Source organism: Anopheles aquasalis, chromosome 3 (genome assembly GCF_943734665.1).
Source record: "Anopheles aquasalis chromosome 3, idAnoAquaMG_Q_19, whole genome shotgun sequence".
NCBI lineage: Eukaryota > Metazoa > Arthropoda > Insecta > Diptera > Culicidae > Anopheles > Anopheles aquasalis.
In genome coordinates this window covers 47,318,707-47,329,063 of record NC_064878.1, presented here as the reverse complement: position 1 = coordinate 47,329,063, position 10,357 = coordinate 47,318,707, and the positions used below count along the sequence as shown (strand labels likewise).

Sequence of the window (10,357 nt, the reverse complement as noted above, 5' to 3'; positions counted from 1 at the left end):
TTCCTCGTGGCCTCGGGGCTTACGAAACGCAGTCAACGGAGTGGACGGGGACGGTCGGGTATTGCGGTCGAGGTGGATTAACTTTTTCTAGATAAAAAAAACGGGCCGAACCCCTCGCGGCTACGGTGCTCACCTTGTTGCGTGCGTTGGCGTTTATGTTTTGCACAATTTCTGGCCCCTTTCCGGCGCTGTACAGAACCCGGGATTCCTCGTGGTCAGGCGAATCCATCACTATCGTCCGTGGAAAACGAGGAAACCAAAAGAACGTTGACCTTATGCTGGCAACGCACTACATGCACTCCTCCGCGCTGTTACAAGCTAGAGCATACAACACTTTCACCACCGCTCGTAGCCGTAACCTTCGGCATTTAGAGCCAATTTTGCGCAAAAGCTAGAACACTAGAGAAACCGAGGGCGAGGCGAGCGGTCTCGGCTCCCGTTCACTACCGTTGACGATACGCACAAGAATGAAGATCGTAGTCTCATGTGATCCGGTGGGTCTTCATGTAAATGAGGTAGGAGGCGCCATCGCCCGCCGCTTTACTGATAGCAGCAAGAAAGGGTTTCACACGGGCCGTGGACCGATACGCGAGGATTGGAAAAAAAGGAAAAGGAACAACTAAAAAAAAATAACAACCGCTCGCTGACAGTTTGATCTGTACACATTCGAACTTCGAAAATAGTTTGGCTTTTTTTTACTAAAACGTTACTAAATTTTACTCACACGTTTTTCTAGGCAAAGTAGATATCCTTTTAAAGTATCTCTATACTTTGGAAACTATTTAAAATTAAGCAACAAACGGCCAAACTCGTCATTCAAAATTTGGTCGGGAAGTAAGTTCGAATTCACTGTACGCATGATGTGGACGAGGCCTACCGCGCGGGCAAAAAAAAAATAAACAAATTGTCGTCGCAGCTGGAATTACGGGGGAAATTTTGTCCCAAGGCCAGTGGATTGCGTGTTTTTAAGTATTAATTCCGTCGGATGGAGTTTAGAGACCTCGGATGCAACGCGACGCTATGATCTGCTGCCTACGGATCACATCATGGAAGCGGTTCTCTCCAAAAACACCCTAGCCTCGCTGTCGACGGTGGCCACGGTTTTACAATTTCTGACTGGCTCGTAAGTACGATCGGCGTGGCGCCAAGATTTGGCCAATCTACTTCCGCCTCACTCGTGCCGTTGGATTTTTTGTTGTTGTAGGATCATCTGCCGGAGATATTTTAAGAAGAAATCAACGGGAGACACATCGGCCGTTCCCTTCATATCTGGATTCTTATCGTAAGTCACACCAGCCAGGCCTCACGATGATATGCTGCGTCCCGTCCCGTTTTCATGTGATAAATCTTTCCGGTTGCAGCTGCTTTATGTGGCTAAAGTATGGAGTTTTGACCGAGGAGAGCACGCTTATACTCGTTAACTTTATCGGTTCGGCGCTGTTCCTTACGTACACCGTGATATTCTTCCTGTTTTGCGTCAACAAGCGGGAGGTGGTGCGGCAGATTATGGTCGTTTCCTGCATTATACTGAGTGCCACGGTGTACACTACCTTTTCCACCGATACGGAAAGATCGGTGCGGGTTATAGGTAAGGTGGCGGATGCAGCCACATCATTCAATCGACTACATTGCTTTCTTTGTTTTCAGGACTACTTTGCTGCTTTTTGGCGGTAATTTTTTTCGCATCTCCGTTGTCCACGTTGGCACACGTTATCCGGACGCAAAACACCGACAGTCTTCCTTTTCCGATCATCGTGGCGTCATTTTTTGTGTGCCTCCTGTGGACTGCGTATGGTGTACTTATCAACGATCTTTACGTTCAGGTGTGTGCCAGTACGGCATCTTTCCATCTGATAAACAATCTAACAATCTTTACTCCATTCCCAGATTCCAAACCTTTTGGGTGGTGTGCTGGCAGGCATTCAGCTGATGCTGTACGTGATTTACCCGAAATCGAAAACTTCCCATGGCCCCCGCTACTCTCCGTTGGTATCGGAAAATCCTGTTTTGTAGTATTACATGGGACAAACGGGTAGGACGACTATTGGCCAGTTGTGATTGTGTAATCATTAGCATTATCGAAACGCAAAGGCGTTGTTGTTAATAAACTCTACTCGTAGATCGAGCATTCCGAGTTGCGTATGTCGCGTCACCTCCGAAGTATTTGTACAGTTGGCAGAACATGTGCCATGGGCATGGCTACGGGTTCATACAATGATTAGAAAGTGTAAAAAGTACAATGGAATAGAAGATTTGACTTTCGAAGAGACAAGAATTGGGTCATTATGTCTCTCTTTAGCCTTTACGCAAAAAATGATGAATCGATAAACCACACCCAAACCTGGGATTTCATGTTAAACAACATAGCCTGTCTGTTTGTTTCTGCTTCTATTAGTGTTGAAACACTGTTAAAACATGCTTCTAGGTGATTTCTTAAATAAACCGATGATTGATCGGCAATTGGTCAATACATTCCAGAAGCATGGTATAATCGTGTACGCTCGTATATCGAATCAAATTACCCTTTATCTCGTTGGTGATGATAAGAGACTTGTGACGTGTTTCGGGAGATAAGAGACGATAGTGTAACATATCATGGTGACCTAATTGCGTTCCGACCTCATTTATGGTTGCCTCGAATATCCCCTATGATGGTTTTTTTTAAATGTAAAGTAAAATAAACGAACGATGGAGAAACCACATTGAGTAAGGATGCATTAAATCTATTGAGAAATTGTGTGCCGAATAACCAGGCATATGTAGAGTATGCATTCCCTTTATAAAGTGGAACAATTCACATGTCGCTCAATGGCTTTGGCCGTTTGTAACTGAGAAGATCAACCAAGAAACGACCGGTAACAGCTGCTCTACGCAAACGCGAAATTAGTCATACATAAATATTGTATTTTATATTAATTTCAAGTCAGTGGATGGAATAACTTGGGAATTCTTCGAATGCTTTGTGAAGAAAGCGAATTATTAATTTGAAACCTACAAGAAAACATCACTTTTTTCGTTTCATTGCATCAGCACATGTGGTACATGTACGATAAAACAACGCATTCTAACGGATTCATCACTTTCCTCTTCCATCTATCATCTGTCGCCAATCGCAAACACGTGCTACAATCCGGAGTATAACGTAACCGAAAGTTAAGTTGAAGGACGTGAAACTGCGTGAACGTGATAAAAGCCAACGCCAACAATAGACTGATTGCGTTCCTTGTGTGTTGCATTGTGCAAAAAGTGTCGTAAAATCCTGGTGGAAATGGAGAAATTAGTCCCTTGTCACCGCGTTCCACGTGGCGAGGCAGTGCATTTTTAATGCCGCAGCCCATCACCCGGCCAAACAATGCAGCGTGTCAATGAAGTGAAGTGTGTGTCCCGCGGGCGCAAATGCCAACACAATTTCCTGCTCATCACTCAAAACGCCCCTCCACGATGCACGCCCGTGGCCGGTTTTTGGGCAACTAAGCGGACCCTCGAACCTGCGCACCGTTTTCGGGCACCGGTTCATCCCTGGACACCTGGTCTCGGGCTGGCTGTTCCGCTTGCCGTACTGATTGATGAGTATCAACTCCGCGGACCCGTCCATCCGTCCGCATCTCGTCTCCAATTGATTCATAAAGATCTGACTTCTTGATGGTGATCGGTCGTGGTCGTAAATTTTTATGCCATCAACATCGCCATCGGAATATCGAACATCAGGGACCCTCTCGGCAGGGTCCCTCACCTTTTCCCCCGAGGGAAATCAAACACAAAACAGGAAGGAAACCAGGAAGGGAAAATGTCATTCGATTTTAGGCCTCACCAAAGAACTGTTGATTATCATGATCGTCATCACCCTCCCTCTTCGTCGGGGGGGACAGTGTGGCGCGGAAGTTTGCACATTCTGCGCAGTGCTCTGCCGATGCTGCAGCAGATGTCGGCTTAGGACGTGAAACCGGAATCAAAAATGCACTGTCCTGCAGCATTCTGTATTATTCCTTTTTGTCTAGTCGCAGGGGACACCTCCGATGCACCTCAAACTGTATGTTGATGCCACAGCGAAACATAATCACTCATTTGCATAAAAATCAGGCTCCGGATGCACGCAATCAGTGGTGTACTTGTTTGTTTGTTTACTCTGCTGCTCCAGATCCCCGAGAGCCACCATTCCGGATAGAAAAGTGAAGCGGAACATCTGCAAACCCGGGCGTACCGCTGTTACCGATCACGCACTGGAACAACAACCCTCTGGTCAGAACAACCCCGTTTCCCCGTCGTTGAATCGATTAAGGCAACTTATATGGCACACAGTTGAAGTTGTTTGAAATTTATCGCTTTTTAAACGTGGTGCCTGTAGGTTAAGGCGATTTCGAAAATGCGTTTCACCCTTAACCGACCGGGAAGTCCGATCCGATTTTTTTCCTGCTCCCGTGCCTGTGTGGTCGAATCGACAAACAGGATTTTGCGCGTTGCTTTTTCTCTTCGAAACCTCCATTGTTGTTTGGCTTGCGTTTATTGTAATCCTGCTCTACTAAATGTTAGCCCCTTTTTCATAATTCCGGCCATTACTGGCCACTTTTGGGTATAAAAAAATCGACCGGAAACGGTTGATGCATAATCGAACGCTTTACAGCCGGGCCAGGAGGATCGACTCTACAAAACACGGGAATAATGGAACCTCTTGATGCTAGCGCTCAAGTGGCGCATATTGAAGTGGAATTCACAGCCAATAGGAGCTTGCTAGTGCCGTGTATCACGGAAACGCCACAGAAAATGGGTTGACTGCATTCGGTGGCGAAAGCGAAATATTACTGCGGCGGACTTGTTACGACATTCTGGGGTGGAATTTGGAAATCCAACAAAACGGGTTCAAAAATGGCCACAATAATGTTCAATCGAATGTACAACCTCTGCCATCAATAATAAAGCGATAAAACATACAATAACACCCTGCCCAAAGCTAATCCAATGGCGCATAGAAATCGATACAGTTTCCAAAACATGCGGGATAGGAGAAGAAAGGACTCTAAAGTAATGGGGACGCTCATATGTAATGCTGGTCCTGTGTCTGGACCACGCTGCTGTTGCTGCTGCTGTTGCGGTGGCTGGATGTTTGTTTTGAAATCCGATAAAAAGCGACCACAATGCAAAGCCCGTACTCTCGGTTGGTTGGCTGGCTGGGTTGGTTTGATCGTTGACGGAGGAGGACCATCCCTTGCACAGGGGAAAAGGGGTGAAAAAGGACGAAAAGTACCCGAAAATTATGCATCACCCTACATAAGCAGACGCACGACCCCTGGCGACGAAAGAAAAGGGTACGAACCGGCGGTTCACAAGCGACAAAAAAAGGAAAATATAATTGTTTCGGGCGGGACCGATTGCGCACTTTTTGTATCAATCCTTTATTCATGGAGCAGATCAAAAAACGTGTACTATTTTCGGCCTGCTTTTGCCCTACTGCCCTACTGCTTCTTTTTCTCCCTTTTTTCCTCTCCTGCCGCTATCCGGCCGATCAGCAAATCCGCGGTCGAGCCTTATTCTGCAGGGGCCGTTCGCAACACCCCTCCTCGTAACGTGGTCCCATTTTTAAAGACTCACGTTACTCCCTAATTTCTAGAACTGCCAAATTCACAGTAGCTCTCTTAAATAACCCTGCCTTAGTCCTAACCCATGCCTGTCTGCATATGCCATCTTTCGAAAGAATCACGTCCTCTACGAGCCCTCGAACCCACATACTATGTCGTGAAGCAGGTGAGTGGCTCGCAGTTCTTCATGCGTGTTTGCTGGAGGCATTTCTTTTACTGGCCACTTGTCTTCACTCAAGTATAGGAACTCAGGGCCTCGGAGCCATATGGTGTCTGGATGCATATCTGGTTCAGGGTACCACTTGGTCAACATATCGGCCACATTCAGGTTTGTGGGCACCCATCGCCAATCCTTTACATCGGTTAAGTTGAGAATTTCACCGATCCTAGCCCCGACGAACTGTTTATATTTACGATGTTCAGAACGAATCCAGGAGAGCACTACGCTAGCATCGATCCAGTACACCACCTTTTCTGGTTTGAACGGATGCATATCGATAATCGTTCGCGCTAGCCGCGCACCAAGTACTGCTGCGAGAAGCTCCAGACGCGGTATAGACAGATGCTTGAGGGGGGCCACTTTAGACCGGCTCATAACTAACGCACACTGTACTTCTCCTCGAACGATAGCTCGAAAATATCCTACACAACCGTACGCCGTCTCACTTGCATCGGCAAACACATGTAGCTGAATCTGCTTAACTTCGTCTGACCTAGCATCACCGAAATAGCTCCTAGGCACCTTTATCGACTCGATAGTGCTCACCAATTTCTTCCAGCGCTGCCATGTTTTGAGGGACTCTTCATCTAGTTTTGTGTCCCAATCGCAGCCCTTACGCCACAGGTCCTGCATCAACATTTTTCCACATACAGTGATTGGGGTTAAAAATCCCATTGGATCGAAATGCCCCATCAGAAAGCTTAGCACCGTTCGCTTGGTCGGATGTTCCTGTCTGCCAGGAGCTTCCACGAGTTCCTTTTTCGTCTCTGCTTCGAAGCAGAGAACGTCCTCGGTAGGCCTCCATACTATTCCTAAGACATGCTCATATTCTGATTCTTTTCCTCGAGTGACGTGGACTTCATCGTCTGGGTTACATTCTCCGAGAGCCGCCAGGAATTGTGGGGAATTAGACACCCAATTTCTAATATGAAAACCACCTTGTTTCAGAACGTGTTGTACCTCCTGAGCTCTCTGTATAGCTTGCACTTCGGTGTCCACACTGTCGTAGTAGTCGTCTACATAGTGCTTCTGAATTATTGCCTCAGCTGCTTCTGGGAAATCTTTCTCGTATTCTTTTGCTACTAGATTTTTAACAAACTGAGCGCAGTACGGCGAACAGGTGGCTCCGAATGTTGCCACATCCATCACATACGTTTGCGGGTTGCCTTTATCATCGATGCCAAACACGAATCGGAGAGCCTGTTTGTCTTCTTTTCGAACCTTCAGTTGATGAAACATTTCTCTGATGTCTCCTCCGAACGCTACTGGGCCTACCCGGAATCCGCACACAATTTTTGGGAGCGGTATTAGCATGTCCGGTCCTTTCAGTAATTGTGTATTTAGCGGGATGCCATTCACTGGGGCAGCCGCGTCCCACACTAGTCTAACTTTACCAGGCTTCTTGGGGTTGATCACCACATTCATGGGTAGATACCACACCTCTGAGGGGGGGGTGTTTTCAAGTTCCTCTTCAGTTATCTTATGGGCATATCCTTTCTGTTGGTACTCTTCGATCAGCTTACACACCTTTTGCTTCAACGCTGAGTCCTTTTCCAACTTCCTTTCTAAGGACTTATTCCTTTTTATCGCCATCGGATAACTGTCAGGGAAATTCTTTAAATCATACTTCCAAATTAGACCCGTTTCGAAACGATCAGCTACTCTTCTAGTGGTGCTTTCCATTATCTTCCTTGCTCTTTTGTCTTCCTCGGACTCGGGCATAATCTGTGATGTAGTTTCGTCCAGAACATACTGTTTGCGAATCGACTCGTGCAGAGCTTCGTTGGAGATCTGGCCGGTGGAGTGAAATCCCGCGAACTTCAGCTGAGGACTTTTAATGATGTTTGGCCCATAGATGGTCCATCCGAGTTTGGTTTGCACACCAATTGGCTCGTCGTCCTTTCCAATTCGAGACGCAACCGGGGCAAACACATGTAGGTTGTCCAGTCCTATTAGGATACCCACTTCCCTCGGAACTTCATCTGCAATGGGTAGATCTTTTAAATGTCCGTACTTTGTTTTGAGCTCGTGTGGTGATACTCCCTGGTTCGCAATCATCAGATTCTCCACGGTTCGAACTCCTGTCAGTTCGTACTCCTTCGACGACCCGATCGCTGATATCCCTACGTTTAGCCTTCTGGAGTGGTGTTCTGTTCGTGTGACATTTCCAGTCCATGCAACAGTGAAGGGTTCGGGCTCTCCCTTCAGTGCCATTTTGTTTGCGATTTCGCAGTCCAACATAGTCACTGATGATCCTTCGTCTAGGAACGCGGTCGTATCGTACGACTTTTCCCCGGATCGTAGGGTCACTGCGATCATTCGTAGTATGGTTCCCTTTTGATCGTCAATCTGAGCATAACATTCTTTCTTGTTGCTCTCGACGTCATTTAGGTGTAGAAGTGGGTGATGGGTTTCGTTGCAACCGCTTTCACTGCATTTTGTTTTAAACCGACAAACACCTAGATGGGTTTTTAGGCACGAAGTGCACAATTTCTTTTGTTCTGCGAATGTTAGCCTATCTCTTGGTGGTGCGTTTTTAAACACCTCACAGTCGCGCAAACGATGTTGTTCACTACCGCACTTGTAGCATGTTACTGGCTTATATCGTGTTGGTGCGGTTTTAATTTCGGCGGTGTGTGTGTATACATTCCCCTTGACTGGTTTTTTGCTCTTAGACTGATCGGTATTCGCTAGAAAGCCATCTATGTCAGCCACTTCTGCTGCGTCGCTCATTATATCGTCGATGAAATCTGCGAAAACACACAGTGACTTGCCGCACGCATGGCGCTTATGGCGCACCCACTCCATTTTATAAGTCGCCGGCAGCTTCTCCACTAGTTCATCCACCAGTAGCGGATTGCACAAATGTTCCTCCATTTTGGACGCCTGAAGGTGGTCGCGCAACTGCTTCACCGCGATGCCGAAAGGTAGGAACGTTTCTAACCTATGCGGGTTGGGGGCTGGCGTAGTTCTCACTTTCTCTAATAACCTTTTCAGCAACCTTTCGGGTTTGCCAAACAGGCACCTCAGGTCCTCTATTACGTTCGGAACCGCTTCTGGTAGCAGAAGGCGGCCCTTCACCGCTTCCAGAGCCTGACCCCGCAGACAGTCCCTCAACCGTTGAAGGTTTTCCAGGTTGTTAAATCCGCAAGCTGCGGTGGTATCTAGAAAACTGCCATAAAACAAGGGCCACGTTTCGGCGTCGCCGTCGAACAACGGTAAGTGCTTCGGAATACACTTCCGAGCCATAACTTGCCGCCGTGTCACCGAATCGTTCCCATCGCACTCACTCTCACTGCACACAGCATTCTTTTCCCTCGTTTCTGTGCGCTCGTACTTGAAACGCAGCTCCGCCATCTCCATCTCGTGCTTCATTTCTAGCTCGCGCATCTTCAATTTGTGCTGTAGCTCCAGCGCACGAGTACCGTTATCATCACCTGATCGCTTCTCGGTAGCCTCGCTAGTCCTTTTAGAGTTTGCTTTCTGCTGCTTTGGCCCTGTCGCCTCACCAGCCGGACGTTTTTGTTCCGTTTTCTCCTCTACTCCTTTCACTAACGCGGCTACGTTCGTTTTCTTCGCGTCAGGTGACGCGCTCTCGCATGCCTTCTCTTCCTCAAGGTTATCCATTCTGGATCGTTGGAATTCGCTTTTTCACCAGTTAAATAGCACGAGGATTTGATTGTTCGCGTCGCGACGTTTGATTATCTACAGACGTTTTTTGATTGTTTCGGGCGGGACCGATTGCGCACTTTTTGTATCAATCCTTTATTCATGGAGCAGATCAAAAAACGTGTACTATTTTCGGCCTGCTTTTGCCCTACTGCCCTACTGCTTCTTTTTCTCCCTTTTTTCCTCTCCTGCCGCTATCCGGCCGATCAGCAAATCCGCGGTCGAGCCTTATTCTGCAGGGGCCGTTCGCAACAATAATAATCGTTGATAAGTACGGCGCGCATGCTGGCTGCCGATGCTGTAGCGGGCATGGCCGGGGGCATCCGGTTTCTCCGTTGGCGCGGATATAGTACTGGGGTGCGCGAATGATTGATCCCATTTTGGTGACGCGCTTTCCATTCTCTCTGTCGACGGCGCGGATCCTGTGCGCGAGCCAGGACATCACGGCCGGAGCACGCAGCATGAGAGAGCGCAGCGCAAGGGGTTTGCGGTGAGTGTTTTGTGACTTTAGCGTATAACGTATAGAATGTGGTGTACAAAAAGGAAAAGGGAAAAAAGGCTTAGCCGTTTCGGGAAACAACGGGAAAGTGTGTGATGTCGGCGGGAAAGCACGCGGAAAATCACGCGCTCCGTCGATGGTTGTCGTGCGTTCAGTTGCGCCAGCATTCAGAAAAGGCTTCCAGGATGTTTTTAATGGGTTTTGCATAAAACGATCCATCTCAGAGCTAAGAGATGGTGGCTTCTATTTGGTATCAACGTTCAGCAATCGGTTGTGCGGTCTTTTTTTATTACATAAATCGTAATCAGAAGAGCTGCTGATCAGGTTTGTTACAATTTTATAATTTCACACCTTACACCAAACTCATTTGGACTCATTTGGAACACTTTTGAGTAT

The 10,357-nt window shown here is 47.4% G+C and overlaps 2 protein-coding genes across 2 annotated transcripts in view; one reads left to right on the top strand and one right to left on the bottom strand.

Moving 5' to 3' along the window:
- The window catches only part of LOC126576702 (uncharacterized), a 7,249-nt gene extending 6,626 nt beyond the window's left edge, over positions 1-623 (bottom strand). The window contains exon 1 of the mRNA XM_050238008.1: positions 134-623. Within this exon, the coding sequence (XP_050093965.1) occupies positions 134-229 (96 nt within the window). The 5' untranslated portion in view covers positions 230-623. The remainder of the gene's footprint in view (positions 1-133) is intronic.
- A 106-nt stretch (positions 624-729) lies between these two features.
- Positions 730-2,128, top strand: LOC126578616 (sugar transporter SWEET1). Its single transcript, XM_050241374.1, has 5 exons — positions 730-1,123; positions 1,205-1,282; positions 1,362-1,588; positions 1,648-1,823; positions 1,888-2,128. Exons 1-5 carry the CDS (start codon positions 1,047-1,049, stop codon positions 2,011-2,013), a joined length of 684 nt encoding a protein of 227 aa, XP_050097331.1. The 5' UTR covers positions 730-1,046; the 3' UTR covers positions 2,014-2,128.
- The last annotated feature ends 8,229 nt before the right edge of the window (positions 2,129-10,357 follow it).

Coding starts and splice junctions, on each gene's coding strand:
- LOC126578616 (XM_050241374.1), top strand. CDS start 1,047: ATGGAAGCGGTTCTCTCCAAAAACACCCTAGCCTCGCTGTCGACGGTG. Junction 1,124..1,204: donor TTACAATTTCTGACTGGCTC/GTAAGTACGATC, acceptor TTGTTGTTGTAG/GATCATCTGCCGGAGATATT. Junction 1,824..1,887: donor TCAACGATCTTTACGTTCAG/GTGTGTGCCAGT, acceptor CTCCATTCCCAG/ATTCCAAACCTTTTGGGTGG.